Raw genomic sequence first — 21,969 nt, 5'->3', positions numbered from 1 at the left:
TCATTGGCCTGTAGTGAGGAAAATACTTTATAAACTGTGTGTGTTGTAGAAATGGGAACTATTATTTCATACTTATATTTCACATATTATTTCATATTTCATCAAGGAACCTTGATTTTTAGTTATGTGGGTGTTTCGCCAGCACAACTCTTCCAATCCTTAGTAGACAGTCCTTGTGAGTTCTTTTGGCCAAAAATGTTCATTACCCAGCAGCCAGTCCTCTAGTGGTGAATTTCCCTGAGCTTAGTTAAGCTGATCTCTGGATGACAAACAGATAGTCTGTCACCAGGCCCCTACTGAAGGCCTTCCCTAATTGGTAAATGCTGCCAAGGCTAACCTGCCATTGGAACAGCCTTTGTAAATGAGGGTGAGTGAAAACTTAAGTGGGAGTGGTTATCATTACTGTTGTTGTTGTTGTTGTTGTCTCTTAATAGATTTTTGAAAACAGTGGAAAGAGATGTTCTAACTCAGGGGTGGGGAGCCTCTGGTCTCGAGGCCACATGTGGCCCTATAGGTCCTAAAGTGCAGCCCTTTGACTAAATTCAAACTTAACAGAACGAATCTTTTTAATAAAAGGATTTGTTCTGTAAAACTCAGACTCAGTCAAAAGGCCATGCCAAAGGACCTAGAAGGCCACATGTGGCCTGGAGGCTGCAGGTTCCTACCCCTTTATCTAACTCCTGAAGCTTATCTGGACTCTAACCTGTGCAAACTATCCTGAGACCCATTAAATGCCCGGGAGTAGTAAAAATAGGAAATCATACTTATAAAGCACTTTATTTTTACAAAGTACTTTACATATATTATCTCATTTGATTTTGTCTCCCCTTGCCAAACCTGAATTACTTCTACCATCTTCTTCCTCCATACCAACCCATACGGCTGGATTCTCTTGGAGAGAGTCTCTTCTGTATCAGCTGACTTTATTACAAATTTATGCTGTCTAATTTCAACTGGGCCCTCACTGTGGTCTAACAATTCCTAGCAATTCTTGTCTTGTTCCCTAGTTGATTCTTTATTGCCTTCTCCATAGCTGTTTCTTTCTGCTCTTCAGACATCTCACCACCTCCTCCCTCCTTCCTCTCAGCAGAGGTTCTCCCACTTAACTTTTCCCAGAAAATCAAGATCATGCATTATGAGTTCTCCATTTCCCCAAACCACACCTCAAAATTCCTATTCATCAACTAGTGCTCTCCTGTACTAGTCTCTGATGAAAAGGTCTGCCGCCACCTTCTTGCCAAGGCCAACTCCTCCATTTGTGTTTTGTACCCCATTCTTTCCTCTCTTCAAGTACTTGCCCTGAAAGGATCCTTCTCTCTCTTTCATCTTCATTTTCACTTTATCTACTGGCACTTTCTCCTCTAGACAAACATACTCAGGTCTTCCCCATCCTTAAAAAAAATAAATAAATAAATCATCATTTGACTTTGCCATTCCCTCAGACTATTGTCCTATATCTCTTGCTCTCACAGCCAAATTTCCAGAAACCCCTATCACCTCCATTTCCTCTCCTCCCATTTGCTTCTTTATCTCCTGAAGTCTGCCGTCCAACCCCACCCCAAGACAAAAGCTTTTTTCTACAAGGTTACCGTCATTCTCTTAACTACTAAATCCAATGGCTTTTTATCAGTCCTCATCTTTCTTGATTTCTCTGCAGTTCTTAGCACTGTTAGTTACCTCCTTCCTCTTGGACTTTATCTCCTTCCTCCCTAAGCTTCTGTGATGCTGATCTCTCTTGGTTCCCCCCCTCCTATTTGACCTCTCCTCATCTTCTTTTGCTGAATCATCATTCTCCCAGCCACTGTTTGGCTATCTCCCAAAATTCTGTCCTGAGCCCTCTTATCTTCTTTCTATTTATTTCTGCCTTAGTAATCTTATCTACCTCCATGGGTTCAATTATTATCTCTGTTCATATGATGCCTGTATCTGTATATTCACCCTTAATATCTTACCTTAACTCCTCTCATAGTACCAACTAGCTGCCTCCTGGACTTTTCAACACGTATAGCTATATAGACATCAAACTACAAATGTCCAAAACAGAATTTTTCCCCAAAACCCATCCCTCCTCCAAACATCCCCATTTCTGTAGATGATCTCACCAGCCACCCAGGTTCACAGCCTTAGATTCATCCTCGATCCTCCCTATCTAATAAGTTACTGGTTTGTGGATTCTGCCTCTTCAATATCTTTCACATCTGTCTCCTCTCCAAACACGCTGATTCCACCCTCGTTTAGTCCCTTATCCCTCAACTGGATTATTATCACTTCCTAATTAGTCACTCTGCCTCCATTCTCTCCCCTCCCCAGTTCACTTCTTAAGATACTGCCAATTGATATTCCTAAAACATGGATCAGACCATGTCACCCTCTGACTCAGAATTCTTTTAGGATAAGATACAAAGTCCTCATTCCAACATTTAAAGCCTCTGTATTCTGGCTTCCATCTGCCTTTCCAGATTTATTTAATATTACCCCTTTTCACATACTTTGTTCTGGTCAAACTGAACTGACCTACTACTTGTTCCTCATACATGACTTTTGAAACCACATCTCTCCATATCTGTAATACACTCCTTCCTCCCCTCCACCTCAGAATCTTTGGCTTCCCTCATAGCACAACTGTGGTGCCACCTCCTATATAGATAAGGCCTTTGCTGATTCCCCAGGTACTAATGTGGTCCCTTCTTCCCTCCCCCCCCTTCCTTCTCTCTCTCTTTGTCTCTTTCTCTCTCTGTCTTTCTCTGCCTCTCTCCCTGTCTTTGTCTCTGTCTGTCTCTCTGTCTCTCTCCCTCTCTCTCTGTCCCCCCATCCCCATATTGAATCTACTTTGCATTTATATATGTGTATATATATATATATATGCATATACATATATATATATATATATATACACAGTATCTCCCAAGTAGAATCTAAATATCTTGAGGGTTTCATTTCTGTCCTTGTATCCCCAGAACCTCATATAACACCTTACACTTAGAAGTCTGTTAATAAATGTTTGTTGAGTTGAATTAAACAACCGTGTGAAAGGAGTACCATAGGTTTTACTATCTTCATTTTTTTAATGGGGCTGAAGCTCAAAAAAGGTTGCCTATGGACACCCAGCTAATACAAGTCAAAGAAAAAATTCCAATTCTAGTCTCTCCTGAGTTCATTGCTCTCTCCACAACCTAATACTGTTTCTCACATAATAACAACTAACATGAATAAAATGCTTTAAGGTTCACAAAGCTCTTTCCATATCTCATTTGATCTGTTCAATTCCGTAAAGCACCATTACAATGTCATCATTCCCATACTACAGATGAGAAGACACATGCTAGAGAACTGAATTGACTTGCCTGTGGCCATACAGCTGGGAAGAGTAGTATGAGCAGAGGAGATGCTGTGGCTCTTAGGCATCTACCAGTGGACATATCCATGTCCGTAGGAGACATTGGGTTAACAGACAGCTGCAGCCTCAGACCTGGGGTGGGGAAGGAAGTACCTGCAAAATGTGAGGCTTTGGAGATCTAGTGACTGGGGTGGATGAAGGGAGAACAGAAAACACCAAGTTATAAGCAGGAGCATCATAAATCAGAATGAGACAAGATGCTGAGAGGAGCCGAGCAAGCCAGATGGCCCAGCAACAGGATGGACAGCAGGACTGGCGAACTAGGCAGTTCTACCAGTCTGTCTGGGCATGTGGTGAAACAGGAAGTAGGTTGTCTCCTGATAATATATGGCTAACCTCTTTCTAATGAATGCTGGCCCCACCTTCCTTGACCAGTTAAAGGAGAAAGCTTCATTAAGACCCTGCAAGAGGCTGTGTGGTATAGTGAAAAGACCCGAGTTCCAGCCCTGGTTCCTACACACAATCCATGTAACATTGGATAAGTCCTGTGCCTCCTCAGCCTCACTTTCCTTATCTGCAGTATGGGGATATTACAAGGAAAATGGTTTATAAACTTTAAGCTCTGTAGAAATGTCCTAGTGTTCATTGTTACTGGTGTAATAGAAAGAATGTTAAATTGAGAATCAAAAGAAATGGGTTTAAATTCAATCTCTGCCACTGAAATCTTGATCAAGCCACTCATTCTCTATGTGCCTGTTTACTTAAATGTGAAAAGCTGAGGTCGGACTGGATCAGAGGTGTCAGACTTGCTGCTCCCCAACTCCCAAGTGGGCCCCAACCAGATTAAACGCAATTGAAAAATGTTTGACAAAAAATTAAAATTCAACACAACATAGATGATATTAATCTGTGGTTTTCTAAGTCAGCATGCAGCCCGCAGGGTCCATTTCTATCTAAGTTTGACACCTCTGGCCTAGATGATCTTTAAGGCCCCTACCAACTCTAAAGTCCTACGAGTCTATGATCCTTTTATTATTGGGTCAAACCCTTTCCCTGCTCATTTGGGCTCTGTTACTCCTCCCTGACTCTGTACTCAGTCAGAAACATAGGCTGCCTCAATGACAAAGACAGGACCAACCAAAGCCCAAATTCTCTCTTGCGTGAGAAGAAATGAGGTAGAAGGGTTTAAGCAAGGTCCTTTCCACTCAAAGAAAGGGGAAAAAAAGAAACACACCCAACTATTTCACATGACTATAATGGCTAGGAAATAATAGCAGTGATTCAAGTATGATTAATAACAACAAAATATAAACCCAAAATTACTCTTCTTTCTGTTGTTTTTTATAGAACCTGGCACTGCCTCTGTCTCTAGGTCTTGGGAGTTGTGGGAGGGGAATGCCTTAGTAAGTGTCTGACTTGAGTTCTGGTCAGTGTATAATTCATATATACTGTGGAGATATTTTATATATACTGTATATGTGTTTGTGTTTATAGGTAGAGCTCATAGGTGGCTGACAAGGCAGATGTATTTTTTATAATAATTAATATTTAATCACCATATCACAGATGAAAAAGACTCTCTGAAGAGGCATCTAAGAGAGAATTCCAAAGAGCCACCACCAATCAGCAAAGCATTGCCGTTCCATATTCCTTCTCCATAGGGTTGGCTGTTTGTTGGTCTGTTGCTGTGCATGCATCACTTTGGAGTAGCACCTCTAACCAGATATTCAGGTTCTTTGTAATCTACTACTCCTCTTTCTGATGTCCTGTTGACTCCCTTAGTGCCCTTTGCTCTCATGGAGTCATAGATTCTTAGACCTTGAGGGACCCTTGGAACATAGAGACCATTAGGCCTGAAAAGGAACCTTAGACTTAACATAGAATGCTAAAATATTGAATATTAGAGCTGAAAAGTACCTTAGAGCATGGAATGTTAGCATAAAACATATTAGAACAGTAAGAGACAGTAGAGATCATTTAATCCAATACAATCACTTTACAGATGAGGAAACAATGCCTTGTATAGTCATTTTTGTAACACTTTTAAGTATTCTCATTAGAATTTATCATATGTCTCAATTTATCTTTAACAATGTGTTTTTGATGTTTCATTGCATCTTGCCCCCCCAAAAAAAGACGTTTAAAAAGTACATCAATTTTATAATATACTTCCATTATAGTGGGGAAGTGTGATTCATTCAGAATTTCTCTTCACTGAGAACTTGATATGTGTGGCTGCCACAGCTCCAAGGATTGGAGATGGTATGCAGCTTTTAGGGAGGTTCACCCCAGGCTGCAGTAGTGCTGGGGCACCCAGGGTGGCACTGGGAAGCTGAGATGTATATTCCTCAAATGTGTGACAAGCTGCCCTGGTCAGTCGCCGGATTGGCCTCCGTTAGGTAGATGCTCTAACATGGAAAAGGAGAGCTGAGATTGCTTCTTCAATTCTGCATTTCTCCCTCTCCATCTTTTCCCCTTTCCTCCTATCAAAGATTAACTGATCAAGACATCTTATAATTTCTTGTTGTCTTTTGTTTCCCTCTTTCCTTCAGCCTGGTAAAGCCCTTGCGACACTATACAGTCTTTCTCTCTGAAGACTCTTCTGATGATGATCAGCGGGAAGAGGACCCTTTCTCTGGCTATTCTGACAACTTCTTCTTCTGTACTCCCTTTGAATGGTCTCTCTCTCCCTCTTTCTTCCTCTGTGTTTTTCTCTGAATTCGTTAGTGTTAAGCATTGAGCTCTGCTCGATGACCCTGCTTGTGGTCTCTGGTGCATGGTTTGGCCTTTGCTGTGCAAATCTAAAGCATGGGATGTGTGCACGGATGTTGGGGGTTTTTTTTTTGTTTGTTTTTTTTTGTTTTTTTTTTTGCCTTGGCCCTTCCATGGATATAAAGAGCTAATGGTCTACTGCTAGAGCATGCTCTGCCGTTGTCCAGGGATGGACCCCACCCCCACCCCCACCTGCCTTCTCCCCTTGATATCCATTTTTTTCCAAGTTCCCCTCTCCCTCCTCGAACTCCTTCTTCTACCCATCCCCCCTACCCCCCATCATGATTCATCATTCACTGCTACTGCCTTCCTAGCACCCCCCATCAAAGATTCCTCCTCCTCGCCTGCCAGCTTCCAGCATGACACATGCCTGGGCCACTCCACTAGGCAGGCATCTCCTCTGTTACATTATTACAGCTTGTGGTGTATGCTTTTATTTGTACCGTTTATGTTCTGGCTTTGTTGGTTTAAACAGGAGTTTGGGGCTTTGTTCATAGGTGTCTTTTAATTTCAAGACTGATCTGCTTCTCTCTGGCTAATCTGTTATACTGTGCAAATAATATTTGCTGCACTCACCAGAAATTAACAAACCTTTGGCTAACAGCATACTCAAATCAGAATGCCGTGCCAAACCTCAGGATGTATTTTAGTGCCCATATGCAGAAACCAGCCAATTTTGCCAATTGGCCAGCCCATCTCAATTAACTTAACTGAAAACCAAATTACTACAACAAACTTTTATCGAGTTCATATATAATTCATTAAAAATGAAGTCTGTAAGGAAATGGCTTTGTGGCAAAAAAAAAAATTAAACCCCATTGATTTTTATTGATATTGAATTCTATTTTTTAAATCAGAAGTATAGACCTTAAAATTATTTTTTCTTTAATAAGGGCTGCTTTCATCGGGATTTGGGCATATCCTTCCTTGGAAAGAAGCTTGCTCAGTTGTACAATAGCAGATTGCTGATTATGGGCCCTGATGCATAGATGAGAAAAGCTTTGTGTTGGGATTAGAGGTCATTGTACATCAGAGCTGGGGTGAAATTTGGAACAAAGATGGTTAGAATATGGAACACAGAATGTTACAGCTGGAACAGATCTCACAACATAGACTCTTATAGCCTAACTAGATCTTAACACAATGCTAGGCCTGGAAGGGATTTTGGGACAAAGAATGTAAGAGCTGGAAAGGACTTTGAAACATAGAATGGTAGGACATAGACTGTTACTGCAAGAAGGTACATCAGAGGTCTCAGGTAAGTCCCTTTCCCTCTCTGTTCTTCATCTGTATGATGAAAAGGATTGGATATCTACGATTCCTTCCAGCTCTCAACTTTCATGATTCTAGATAATCTAGTCCTATTCTTTCCCTTCCCTCAATTTTTTTATAGGTTAGAGGAACCAGGGCCCAGAGAAGCAAAATAATTTGCCCAGAGTCACACGGTGAGCTCTTAGTTAGACCAGCCTCCTGATTCCCAGTCTCTTTCCATGACACCATCTTGCCTCATTAAAGGGCTATTCTTGCTTGGAGACTTTGCTGTGATGCATGGAAGTTTCATTGTAACAGCAGATGGTCAGTAAAGAAAAGAAAAGAAACCATATTAGCTTGGCACCCCAAATATTAAAAATTTATTCATTTGAATCCCAATCATTTGGAGTATTCAAGTATGGTATATATGATTCTTAATAAAGAAAGAATATGACATCATTTCTTCCTCTGAGAATTTTTAACCTCCAACTTGTGAACTAACAATCTAGTCTGAAATCAGTTGACTTTCTTTCCAATACTAAAGGTTCAAGGAATAAAGGATTTCTTTAATATGCCTTTCAATCCAGGATAAAGTAGTAGTTAAATATTTTTTATCAAGGCATTTTTAAGTTTAGTGCATTATTATGTATTACTGACCAATTCTAAATTTCATGTTCTAAAAATTAACAGAACTCATATTGTTTCTTAGATCCCATTTTCTCTTAGCTCATAAACATACTATACTTGAAAGCAGTGAGACCTCTATTTCTTAATTTGTTCTATAATTTAAACCTTTCACTAAGTTTCACTAAGCCTGGCATAGTGAATGGAATGCCTTAAAGTCTGGGAATCAGGATTACCTGGCTTCAAATTCCACCTCTGAAATTAAGCGTCTGTGACTCTGGGCAAATGACTTGAGCTCTCTGTGCCTCATACAACTGGATAAGACTTGCTTATGTACTAATCCACAGATCATCTATTTTGGTAACATTGAACTTACAGATTGGCAGATCCGTATGTAACCTTAAAACCTAGGCTAGAATAAAGAACATAGAATGTTAGAACTGAAAAGCACCTTAAAGATTAATTTGTTCCCATCCTCATAATTGAAGTTCAGATGGGGAAATTGTTCTAAGTAAATTAACTTCTACTGTCACTAGTGACAAGTTTGAGTTTAAATATCAAGATGGGGAGTGTGTATGACCCATTAAGATCACACACAAGTGTCCCAGAAACCTGGGGAAGATGTGAGAATCCTCATGGCCAGGAGATGGTGCTGTTTCCAAGGTTCTGTGACCACTGCCTTTTCCTTCACTTTAGCTACAAGTAACTACAGTGAGGCCTTGGAACAATTGTAAGGCTGGGTACAATCTGAGTAAGAGGTTTAGAGCTTGAACTCTTAGGAGGTGACTCTGCCCAAGCTCTGTACTTTGGGACTACTGAGATGGTAGTCTGCCTGGTAGCTTTAGAGGGCAAGAGTGAATCACAGAATCTTGAGAGTAGGAAGAGACCTCAGCAGCCATCTCGTTCAGCCCTAAACAAAAAGAATCTCCACCACAACCCGCCCAACAAGTGATTACCTGGCCTCTACCTGAAGACTCCTACCACCTGTCAAGGCAGCCATTGCACCTTTGAACAGCTCTGTTAGGAGAAGGAAAGGGCAAACCACTCCAGTACCTTTGCCAAGAAAAGCCCACGGACAATACGGTCCAAGAGGTCACGAAGAGTCAGGCACGACTAAATGACTCAGCAACAACAATCATGAGGAAATTTCTTCTGGTATCAAGCTTCAGTTTGCCTCTTTGCAGCTTCCACCCATTGCCCCAGTGTGGACAAATGGAACAAATCTAGCCACTTTGCCATTTTACATGATGACCCTGCAAATGCTTGAAAACAGCTCCCATGTTTCTCTTTCTGAGTCTTCTCTTTTCCAAACTAAATATGCCCAATTCCTTCAACCAATCCTCATATGACATAGACTCAAGCCTTTCCACCATCCTAGCTATCCTCCTCTGAACACTCTTTAGCTTCTCAATGTCCTTCTCAAACCATGGTCCCCAGAATGATACAATACTCCAAATGTAGTCTGCCAAGGGCAGGGTCCAGTGGAACTGTCACCTCCCTCATTCTAAAAGCTACGTCCTTCTTTATGTTACCCATGATCTCATTAGCATTTTTAGTTGCCACATCACACTACTGATTCATAGTGAACTTGCTGCCTACTAAAACCCTCAGGCCTTTTTCTATCATCCAATGTGCTAGCTATGCATCCTCACTTTGTGTCATCAGCAGATTTGATGAATATAACATCTATGCCTTTATCCGAGTCAAAGATAAAAATGCTAAAATAGCACAAGAGTCAAGCACAGATTCCTGTACATCTCCACTGGAAACTTCCTGCCACATCAACATTGAACCCATAACAACTTACTCTTTGCCTCCAACTGGTTCAGAATCCAACTGATTGTATTATTGTCTAATCTGTTATTTCTCTCTGTTCTCCACAAGAAGAGAGTACTTTGTTAAAAAGCATTGCTAGAACCAAGGTAAACTCTATCTACAGTATTCCCCTCATGTAGTAGTAGAGTAATCCTGTCCAGAAAGCAAATGTCCCAACCTGTGCTTGATCAAGCCAGGTTGGCTGCTCCCTTTTCTTTCTAGATGTTCGCCAACAATCTCTTTTATGTTCTGAAATCCCCAGGAGTTGAAGTCAAGCTTGCTGTCCTGTAATTTGCAGACTCTTCTCTTTCCTCTTGTGAAAATTGGGACATTTGCCCTTCTCCAGTCTTGTGGCATCTCTCCTGTTTTCCCTGACCTTTCCCATATTACAGTGGTAGGTCTGCAGTCACATCTGCCACTTCTTTCAGGACCTCAAGGTGGTGTTCATCTGGGCAAAATGAATGGCATTCATTGAGGGCAGTCAGAGACTCTCTTATAATCTGCTTAGTTGTCTTGAGTATCAACTCCCTGTCATTCTTGTTCTGTCATTTCTAGCACAAGGGGCCATTTCCATGTCAGAGGAAACATGCAAAATAAGCCACAAGCAGCTCCACCTATTCTCTGTTGTCCCATCCATCCCAGTCCAAGGTCCTATCCCTTCTTTGATCCTCCTTTTTCTCCTAATAGAACTTTAAAACAAAACAGAAAACACTTTTTTGTTGTCCTTTGCTTTTCTCATTCTGAGCAGTAGCGTTCTTCACAGCATTGTTACAAGACCAGGCCACACTCTTATGTCATTTTCTGTTACCAGGCCTTGGCTTTATCTTCTGCACATTCCTTTTTTACAATCTAAGTTGGGTTAGTGAGTTCTCAGTGAATCCCTATTGATATCAGGAAAATCCCATTTTTTCGTCCTCATTGAAATTGTTTCCCTGTATATCCTCAGAATTTCATTCTTAAGCATCTCCTATCCCCCTACAGCTGAGTTGCCTTGAAGTGCTTTATTCCGTGGGATCCTACCTATGTTTCCCTTGAACTCTTTGAAGTCTGTTTTACCAAAATCTAAGAGGCATATCAGACTATCCCGATATATCCTCTCATCTATAACACTAGGAGTGGTCACTCCCCATCCCCCAAGAGTCTCATCATTTCCACCCCAATAACTAGTTGCTCCCTTGTTGATGAGAATCATACCTGGAAGAGAATTTCCCCTTATTGACTCTTCCACCTTTTGAAGGATGAAGTTATCACTAAAGCAGACAAGAAGTTAGAAGTGTTTAGAAATTTCACAAGAGCAAACGAGCAACCCCAGAGTTTGGGAACCTCTTAGGTCCCACATAGACAGGCTTTTACAGAACCCTAGAATGTATGTGCTGGGAGGGACCTTAGAACATAAAACATTGGAATACAGAATGTTAATACTAGAAAAGCACCTCAGAGCAAATGAATGTTAGAACATTGAATGGTAAAGTTAGAACATAGAATGTTAGAGCTAGAAATGACCTTGATGTCAAACTGTTCCAACCCTTTCATTTTATAAGTTGGGGAACCAAGTCCAAGAAAGGGGAGTCTTACAGGCATTCCTTTGATGGAATATGATGTGGAAAAGGGGTATGAGTCAGGGAAGGAGACTGTACCCCCTACACATACACACATGTAGTAAAAAAGATATTGCCCTGATAGAAACATGCTTCTGCAGAGCCTTCAGCCCCTCTGCCTTCCTCAATCTGTTTGTTGTTCCCTTTCCTTTCACCCTCCCCCCACCTCCCAGTCAAGGCTCAGCTGCACAGCTCCCTGCCTGTGTGACCCTTGCCCTCAGTCTCCCTCAGCCTTGGGTCTTCATGTAACCATTAATGAGCTAGGACTGCTTGTTAGCCACCAAATGCCATTGGGGGGGCAGCATGAGGGTGTGCAGTACAAGCCACCAGCATTAGCTGTGTGGCCCCCCTCCCAGCCTGCATCTGTTTATTGTTCCTCTGCTTGTGAAAGATGAACTCAGACACATTTGGCTCATGAATGTGTATGATTTGCTGCGTTCGGGGGGAGGGAAGGTAGGCTCCTGCCACGATACCTTTCCCTTTTCTCTCCCTTCACAAATATTTCCCCCCTTAATCTAAAACCTTGTTTAAATGCCACAGTGAGACCAGCTGCCAATCAGATGCCAATCACCTCCGAAAGGCATGTCAGGTCTTATTGTTAATTGGATACACATTATACTGTTTCCCCTCCCAGGCGCATGCAAATCCCCTTGTGTTTTTCCTGTGTTTTGGTAAGATGCTTGGGAAAATTGTGTGTGAGGAAACTCTGCCGACTGGGTCCAGCTTCTCTCCGTTCTATGCTATGGCAATTCATCCTGATTGGATCCTAGCTCCAATAATCATTAACTCGCTAACCTCTTTCCTGGACTTTGGGTCTTGGGCCCAGAGAGCTTTACTGTGTGACTTTATGGTATAACATTCCCTGTGGGGCACTCCCTCTAACTCATACTCATAGATTGGTTCCCCGGAGGATAGCTGCTATGGGGGTAACCTTGTCAGGTTCCACTTCTAACACTCATAAGCCCTCAACAGTGTACCTTCCATTAACAATCAGCCAATAGATTCAATTAACTTTTAACAAAGACATTTACTAAGCTAGCATAATAAGAATAGTAGGTACAAAACATTCCGTGCATAAACCTAGGGTACACTCTCACACAACTACACACAGAGTCCATAAGAAGAGTGGGCTCAAACCTAGAGTATGATGGTAGTGAGATAGGGTACACACATGTGGCCCAGGCCATTTACAACTCCTGATACTGCATGGCCTGGAAGACCTCTCTTTGCAGAGTCCTAACATACCTTTCCCTAGGTACAGCTTCTCTACTAGGTGAGTTGCTTAGTTTCATTCCCAGCATCTACTCCTCTTCATAATCCAATTCTCTTCTTTGTTGCCAGGAGTCACACAGACCCTGGATGAGTGTTTCCTACTGGTAAAATAGCTACCCTTCAGTGCTACATGACTGATGGGGGAGGAAAGAGAAATTCTCTTTCTTCTTTTATAGGCATCTCCCAGTGCTTGTAATCTCTTCTACCCCCAAACTATTGAGATTTTTCCAAAGCTTAGCTCTTTAAAGGCCACAGAGCCATCACTAATTTGTTTATTCAGCCAATCACATTCTTCCCTTATTGACCTAATTGAATAGGTGTTTTCACCTCATAAATGATCATGGCATAAACAGCATCTTTTCAGTTAGTTTAACACCTCATTAATACCTTGTAATTACATTCTTGGTCTTCTGTGACCAAACCTAGGTGGGGAGGAAACGCCTTCCCTTATGCTGTCCCCACAGTTAAATATTTGCTGTCACCTGCAAATCAACCAGGATGCTTTTTTGGCAAAGGCCACATGGGATAGTTCACAAACAATCCCCAGAATTAACTTTGTTCGACAAGGTTACAGGCCTCCCATAGCTGGTGGGCCTGGCTATTACACTCACTTCCAAAATCACAGTTACACAATTTTAGCAAGCAGACATCATTTTATAAAATTCTCAAAGGTTAGCACTTATTTTGGTCTTTACAAAGACCTTCACTAACCCAGAGACAATAAAGAAAAGAATAGGAGAAAGAAAATCAAGCTTCCCATTTCAGATGGAAAGCCTAGTCCCTACAGAGTCTCAGCACATGTAGAGTTATCCCCATAGGAACTAGGGACCTGAAGCTACTGGAAGTCACCCCCTTACCCTTCAAGTAAGAAACCAGATTTTGGTTTCTTGATTTTGGTGCTTGGGTAACAATATAAACCTCCTGGCACAAGTGGGGCCAGAGCACTAACCCCTTCCCTCTCCCAGGGAGGGGCCCCTCTTCTTGAAACCCATAGGCACAGCTGCATGGGAGAGGGATTCATCTATATCTCTGAAACACCAGAGAGCACCCAAAATTTCTCCACAGATTCCTTAAATCCAAGTGGAGGTTATCCCTTACTAGGACAAACAAGCTAACTTAAAAAGGAAAACATATTCCAAAAATCCCCAAAGGGTTTGGGGGCTCCCCAAAAGAGATAACATATTTGGAGTTGATTACTCAAGATTTCTAGGTCATCAGATAAACCCTATCCTATGACCTGTAGTACATAAGGATCTCAATGAGTTGTCTGGATTCACATTATGATAAGGCAAGCAGTCTAGGTCTGCTCAAAAGTTTAAAAAAAAAAAAAAAGAGTTACATATATGAGCTCCCATGGTGTGCTCCCGGTAAACTATTAACACCAATATCTTAGGGATGCAAAATCCATTCTGCTCATATTCATTTTCATATTCAAAATGGTCACTGTCATACAAAATATATCAATATATAAAGCATTCAAAGCATAAATTGGATCAAATAAACTGGTCAGACTTGAAAAGGAAACACATCAGAAAATAGACCATCCAAATATAGTCCAAAATAGAAAAAAACAAAATTGGATTTTCTCCCAATGGATCTCGGCTAGGGCATCATCCAGAGAGAACCCCAGAAAGGGAGTCTCTCCATCGATATCTCTGCAGATGCATCCAAATATATCCTACACAAAGCCCACAGGCTTCACCATACTGCCAAGGGGGTTGGGCAGCAGAGACTCAGCCTGGCCAGCCCAGAGTCCTGTTCACCCGGCCTGAAGCAGGTGGATCAAAAAAGACCAAGAACCCCTGCTGCAATGCATCTTCATTTAATAGATGAGGAACCTGACGCCCAGAGAGGGATAAAGTTACTTAGCAAGTAACCAGTAAAGTTAAGCTCCATTTTGTAAAACAAGGGCTCAGGAAAAAGAAGTACTTTCCCCAACTTCACACAGCAAGTTAATGGATGGGTGAGGACTAAAACCTAAATTTCTTGACTCCTGGTCCAGTGCTTTTTCCATTATCCCACGCTTCCTCTAATTTGCTTAGGGTTTAAAAATGTAATCTTCCCTGAAAGGATACCCTGACTCCGAGTGTATCTGGTTGGAATTCAGACTTTGTCCCTTCTTAGGCCTCTGCCATACCGAGTCCTGAGAGAGTCAGACAGTGCAGATGGAGAAGAGACAGGGAGCCCAGAAAAGCGAGCAAAGGAAGCCCTGGGTCCTCCACCACCGCCACCTGACAGAATTGCAGATATCAGCCTCCTGGAGGACATTTTCAGCAGTTTGGAGGTAGAGCAGCTGCCTCAGCCACTGAGCCAAGCAAAGAGCTTAGAAGACCTCAGGCCGCCTAAGGATCAGGGCGACCAGCCTTGCACATTTGATTACCAGGTATGGCCAAAGTTGGGGGTGAGGGAAAAGGACTGTTGGCTACCCCTCTCCACTAATGACCACCCAAAAAGAAATTAACATTGCATGGAAGTAGCTTTCCTTCCACAGGCAACACTAAACATCGGAATTAGGAAATCTAGAACATTAAGGCTAGAAGGCCCTTAGAACATTAAAAGTTCCAAGAATATAGAACTGTAGAACAAGAACTTAGACTGTTTAAGTTCAAAGGGAGATCTTAGAACATAGAATTATAGTGCTGTAAGGGATCTTAGAATATAGAATGCCTTGCCTGGATGGGCCCTGGAAGGTAGGATGGTACATCATTAAATATTTAGAGTGTCAGATCTCAGAGGGACCTTAGAACATAGATTTTTTAGAATATAGAACTTTGGATGTTGGATCTAGAAAGCACTTTTGAGATGATCTCATTTAATTTCATTTTATAAGACAGAGAAGCTTGCAATATATTGGCATTTTCTCTGTATCTATGTTGTGAAACCCCAAATAGCTTCTAAGCCTCTGTCTTATGTTTTGTGAACAGAGAATGGACCTGTGCTCAAGCGAAAGAAGCAGAATAATGCCTGGGCTGAAGCTCACCCATCCTTACAACCAGCTGTGGAGCATGGGCCAGGATGATATGGCCATTCCTACCAAACATTCTCAGCCTTCCCCAGAAAGGCCTCTGGCATCTCTAGGGAGTACCCCGTCTCTGCCTCGGAGACCCCGAAGCCGGGATAGCATCTTGACCCATGGAGAGAAAGAGGAAACCCCCACTCCTACACAGGGCAACATCACCATCCCCAGACCTCAGGGAAGGAAGACACCAGAGCTGGGCATTGTACCCCCACCACCTACAGCCCGGCCTGCAAAGCTTCAACCCTTTATCACCACTGAGCCTGGGAAGACCCCAGGCCTTGGGCCCTCTGACACCACCTCTGAACTGATACCAGAGGCATTTGGGAATTCAGCCCTCTCGAGGGATCTGGAAAGTCGACCACCTCTCAGTTATCTGCCACCCCCACCAAGGCTTCTCCCCACGCCTAGTAGTGCCACTGATATTCTCAAGCCAGTCCGTGTGGTCACAGACCCTGCAGGCTGTGAGAGTGATTACCTGTTGACTCTCCTAGACCCTCTAAAGACCAGCTGGCCAGACAGGGCTCCCCCTGGCTCTGTAGTTCCCAATACCAGTGGCTTTCCCTGTGGTGTGGGTGACTTCACCCCTGCATCCACCCCATTTGTGCCCAAGCTGGGCTTCCCTTCAGCTTCAGCCACCACCCCATTCCTCCAACCATCACTCAACCCCTTTGCCCAACATGTGCCAACAGCTCTGCCAGTATCTATGACCCAGTGTGTTGGGGGACCCTTTGCTCCCTCTCCAGCTTCCCTGGGCCAGGCTTTCACTCCCAGCTTTATGGCATCCAGCCCCGGCTTTTATACCCCACAGAGACCTCAGCCCAGCCTCTCAGCTCTCTCAATGCCTAATCTGTTTGGGCAGGTTCCCCCAGGGCCACATGTCAGCTCCTGCCCACCACCAGGCCATGGCACTACCCAAAGTGGCCCAAGCCAACCCAGCCACTTGGGTGGCCCTTCTAAAATCCGAACGTTGCCCCTAGTGCGATCCAGCTCAAGGCCAGCTGAGGCCAAGCAGGGGTTGATCCTGAGACCTGGAGACCCTCCAGTGGTTCCCCCTAGGCCTTTCAATAGCCTAGAGCCAGTATTACAGTCTTCAGGCCCCAAAGAAACCAGGGATCCGTTTGAGGATTTGTTACAGAAGACTAAGCAGGAGATTGCGCCCACTCAAGGAAAAGTGGAGCAGCTTCGGAAGCGTTGGGAAACCTTTGAGTAAGATCCAAAGAAGAATTTGAGGTTGGTAGACAGGGATGTGTGTTTTTGGAAGGTGTTTGGGGTTTGTCTACATCCAACAGTTTTGAAGCATGAAGGATTAACTGGCTATTGTAAAGAAATAATTCCCTCCACTCCCTCCTCTCCCTGTCTCCTCTTCCCTAGCTATGACTTCCAAGCAGTTTCTACTGATGGAAATGAATTTTGACTCAATGAAACCCCACTTTGCCCAGTTCTTCCTAAGGTTTTTGCCACTGCCATCAGAAGTGAGACTTGGCCTGCATTTTGGCCTTATCCTTCCCATGGGTTTCTGCACTGACTCGTTGGTAATTAGTTTCTCCTTTCTGATACCACTCCCACCGGCAGGAAAGCCAATTTCTTTTCTCTTAGCCCATTATCTGGTCAGGTCCCCCCGGGCCCAACAGTTGTGGACAGGTAAGGATGTCAGTATTACCCATGGCCTTACTCAAGACAATTAAACCCAAGTGAGCGTCAGAAAAGGCTCTCCCTGCTCTCCACACCCCAACTCCTTGTCTCAAGATTTAAGTTCTATTGTTCTTGGACAATCTTCATCTTAGATACTCTTCAAAGCCTACCTAGAAGTAGAGACCCAGTCATCCAACCACATTCACTTTCATAGGGAGTGTTAGATTATTTTTTTGCTTGTTTTTTGACATTCAACATGCTAGGGATCATTGATCCTTGAAATTCCTATTTCCGGAAAACATAGCACAGAGCCAGCTCTGGACACCAGCAACTTTGATTTTTAGAAGATTTTAAAAAAAGACATCAGAAGGAGTCATTAAGAGGAGCCCTTATATTATACCCTTGCTCTTATAGTTCTATGTTAATATGATATATAAGTGTCCTAAATGTCCATATCTGAACTGGATATCATAGTAGCTTATTTTATTATCAAAGACAGGGCCCAGACATTTCTGGCCTATCTCTCCTGGGAGGTGGTCCTGTTCAACCTAAGTGGAAAAAGACTGGGAGTCAAAAGCCAGATTGAGTTTTGTCCGATGAAAACATCTAGCTACACAAGATAGCCTATGGGTTAATGCTGCTGACTTTCCTTTATGTGGGATGGCATTAGGATCCACCCGAGGTCTTCCTTTCACACATACCCCTGCTTTCAGGGAGAGAAGCTTTGGGGAAAAGGGATCTTGGAGGGGAGGGAGGAGACAACCGTTCTGCCCGCATTAGATGTTCTTTGACTACTTCTTGATGACAGAAGGGGAAAGTCATCCCTCCCTCCCCTCCCCTCCCCTACAGCTAGAATAGGATGAAGTCAAGGGTTGGCTCTTAGAAGAGCATTAAATCTGTGCCTCTTCTCTCCAGGAGCAGAACCAGTGCTCATTTCTCCCACACCTGAGTTAAGTTGAAAATGATCATTTTGATGTTTTTAATCTGTAATTTTCCCTCCTTTATTTTATCCAATTCATTATGTCTTGGATGGGGGCAAGCCTTGATGGTTGAACTGAAACTTATTCAGGCTGTCTGGGTTTAAAAAACAACAACAACAACCTTTGAGGACAAAGGAAATTGTTCACATTTCAACCTGGTCTTTCATTTCCTGATTTTGGATGAGCTGGCTCGTCCATGAAGCCTGCTGCTGTAGCAACCATGTGCCCTGGATTCTGAGCCTCACCCAAGTAATCCTATTCATAATCATGAAGATGTCCACAGCTCAGGGAGAGCCATGTGGGCCTCATTGACATTCTTGATTTCTGGGAATGTTTGCTGCTTTGGCAAATCAGATGGTCACTTTTGGATTCAGGGACTAGAAGTAGTCTCTCAAAGGTTTGTCCTCAATCATAAAGCATGTGTGATTCAGAAGGGGAAGTTGCCTCATCAACTGGAGTTGGATGAAGAACTTGAATCTTTGAATTTGTTTCTTAAGCCAGGCCAGACTGGACTGCTCAGCCCAACACTGGAATGAATAGAAGGTCAATCACAATGACCCCCAAAGCAGTGCATGCTTAGATTTCCATGGTTTCAGTCTCCCCTTCGTGGCATGTGCCAAGGATCAATGCCATGCCCGGGGATATATCAGTGATGCCCAGGCACGCACAACACCCCTCCCCATCCTGAAAAGGCATCTTTCTACTCTCCTCTTTTATGTCTAGCACTGGGAGCCCTTCAGACTGAGGCTGGGTCAGAAGGGCACACGTGAACAGCACACTGAAGAAGCCGAGACTATTGTAAGGACAGATGGCTCCTGTTTCATCTTGTGAACCACACTTACAGAAATTGGGTGGAAATAGTAGTCAATGTATTGTCCACATACGAGCACTGTATGTACCTTTCTTCACTTACTACATTGAATTTGCAAACCTGGGAATTAATTTTCTGTGACAGCTCAATAAAATCCTCTCGGGCAGAACATCTTTTGTTTACCTGGTCTGAAAGTACTTTCTTTGATATTCATGGTTCCAGGCCTGGGAGGGCTGAAAAAAAGGGAGGCAGCTTGGTACTGTGGGAAAATCACTGAGCTGAGGGGTAATGAAGGTGGGTTCAAGTGTCGCCTTTGCCGTGACTCTGTAAACTCAGACAAGCCACTTCTTTCTGGTTTCATTTTCTCCTTAGTTAAAATGAGGAGGTGGGAGAGCACCATGTCTTCAAGCCCTTCTGGCTCTAACCTTTTATGTGCTAACACTGTATTCCATGATCCCTTTTAGCTGCAGGAGATAGAACTGGCAAAGTTATAGTGGTTATAAAGCCTGTGGAATTTCATTGATAGTTTTCTGTATTCTGAAGTTCCTTCTAGCACTGACTTCCTGTATTCCGGGGTCCCTTATAACTCGAACACTCCATGGTGCTGATGCAGATGCATTATACCAACTGATTGGTTTAAACCCCCAATTCTGTATTTTTTAAAGGAGCCCAACTTGTCAAAGCAGGTTCACACCTTCATCCATGCCTGATTTATAAGAGTGAAGGAAGTACATGCTAATCAATTAACTAACACAGGCTTCTGTATTGAAACAATTGATCCAGTTTCTTCTGTGTGTGCTTGGGAGCCAAGCAGACAGTGACTGGAGAAGTTGGATCAAGACTGAAAAATTTCATTACAAACCAAGAGAATAGCCATGATTGTCTGTTACTGCCCTGATGATGGTTACAGAATATACTACAAAAGATCCAAGAGCTGGGAGATAATGCTGAGGTCATGTCTAGTTCTCTACTCAGACAATGGATAACCCTCTACAACATTACTGACAAGTGGGTCATCTGTCCATCACTTGAACACTCCAAGTACGTGGACCTCACTACCTCAAGAAGCAATCCATTGCTTTGTGGACAGCTTTAATTGTTAAGATAGTCTTCCTATAGGGAAGGTTCTGAGTTCAGCGTCAGGGGCCAAATAGAACAAGACTAATCCCACTTCTTCATAGCAGTCCTTCAGCTATAGAAAGATACCAATTGTGCCACCACCTCACCTCCCAAATTTCTCCTCTTCAGGGCCTTCAGCCTGTCCTTGAATGAGCAAGAGGCTCAGGAAGCTGCTCCTCGAGGGCTTCAGAATATGTGTTGCTCTCTCACCAGGGAAGAGATGATGCAGGAGCTATGTTTGGATTTTAGCTGGGATGTAAAATAGTGATTTGATATCAGGTCAGATCAATAAGTATTTATTGAATGATGGCTATATGCTCAGTCCAGTACAGTGCTGGGCAGGATACCAAAGAAGTTTACAACAGAATTCCAGACCTCCGAGCCCTCCCAACTTTGAAAGTTGCTGTGGTATTGAAAGCTACGGATTCAAATCCCAACTCTAACACTAATCATGTGACCATGAGCAAGTCAATTCATCTCTGAGGCTCAGGCCTCAGTTTTCTCACCTGTAAAATGGAGATAATATTTGTACTACTGACTTCACAGGGATATTGTATAAAGGCCATGATAACAATAGCTATCTGTGGAAGGCCTCTGTAAGCTTACGGAGCTGAATGATTATGAATTATGATGCTTACAGTTGAAGAAACTAAGAGATGGCACATGACTTACTCAAGGTTATACAGCAGAGTAGGTGACTCAGATCTAGTTGTCCTGACTCCCCAAGAATGGTTGTTCTGATGACACCAATACTGCCTCTTAAATTCAGGATGGTAGTTTATTGGCTCTCGGTTATTCCACTGACCTGACCCACAGCTATAAAATTTCTAGTTAAAAAGGACCTCAGAGATCATCTGGTCCAACCCTCTCATATTATAGATGAGGAAGGGGGCCATCTCCAGTCATCCTAATCTGTATCTTGCCACCAGACCCATATGACTCTGGAGGAGAAAGTAAGGCTGGTGCCCTTGCACAACCCTCTCTCACTTAAATGCAATTTACTGGCAACTCATGGCATCATCTTCCTGATGTCATGGTCCTCTTCGAGAACTAAGGACAAACAACAACCATAATAGATGAGGAAACTGAAGCCCAAAAAAGTGACTTATCTAAGAGCACACAATGTAAGCCCAGTCTTTGGATACATCTAGTTAATCCCCTCTGCTACTCCCAGCAGAATCTGGCTAGGTTTAGTCTGAGACTCCTAGCTGTTGGAGGACTGGAAGAGATGTACTGCACTCACCTTCTACCCCACACCGCCTCCCTGAAAGATTAGCCAGTATCTTAAGGAACAGCATCAGAGAATCAACTTCTTTAACGTTAATCCCCTTGAGGCTGAGGGGTGGGGTGGGAAATTAGCTCAATAGGAAGTCTGGAAATATATGTTAATATGGCCTTTCAGGGGACCGATGAAAGTCCCTGAAGGCTACAGCACAAACAATATTCTCTGGTATCTGGATATTTTGAACAGATGTCTGGATCAAAGGCACATGCTGAAACCAAAACAAAATAAGGAAGAAGCAGTAAAAAAAAAATTCAACTACCTGCCCAGCAGCCGTTCAGGTGCTGGGGCCCCAACTACAAAGTATGGGAAGAAAGAAGACAAATGTAATGCTTGGTGTTATCCCCATTTTTATAGATAAGACAAAGGAGACCCAGAGAAGTTGTAATTAGCCCAAAATCACACAGCAAGTAATCTTGGATAGTCTCTTGTCATGGATCCAATCCTAGTCCCAAAT

General features: G+C 43.0%; 1 protein-coding gene across 3 annotated transcripts in view; it reads left to right on the top strand.

Annotated features, from left to right (window-relative positions):
• The window catches only part of LOC114047020 (DENN domain-containing protein 1A-like), a 702,955-nt gene extending 683,671 nt beyond the window's left edge, over nucleotides 1–19,284 (top strand). For all 3 annotated transcript variants that reach the window (XM_027867670.1, XM_027867668.1, XM_027867669.1), the window contains 2 exons: nucleotides 14,794–15,052; nucleotides 15,594–19,284. In XM_027867670.1, coding sequence (XP_027723471.1) covers nucleotides 14,794–15,052; nucleotides 15,594–16,898 — 1,564 coding nt within the window. In that variant the 3' untranslated portion in view covers nucleotides 16,899–19,284. The remainder of the gene's footprint in view (nucleotides 1–14,793; nucleotides 15,053–15,593) is intronic.
• Nucleotides 19,285–21,969: the final 2,685 nt, after the last annotated feature.

This window comes from Vombatus ursinus, unplaced genomic scaffold (genome assembly GCF_900497805.2).
Source record: "Vombatus ursinus unplaced genomic scaffold, bare-nosed wombat genome assembly UNPS02014786.1, whole genome shotgun sequence".
Taxonomy (NCBI): Eukaryota; Metazoa; Chordata; class Mammalia; order Diprotodontia; family Vombatidae; genus Vombatus; species Vombatus ursinus.
Note: the sequence above shows the minus strand (reverse complement) of the source record. Positions and strands in the feature narration are given on the sequence as shown.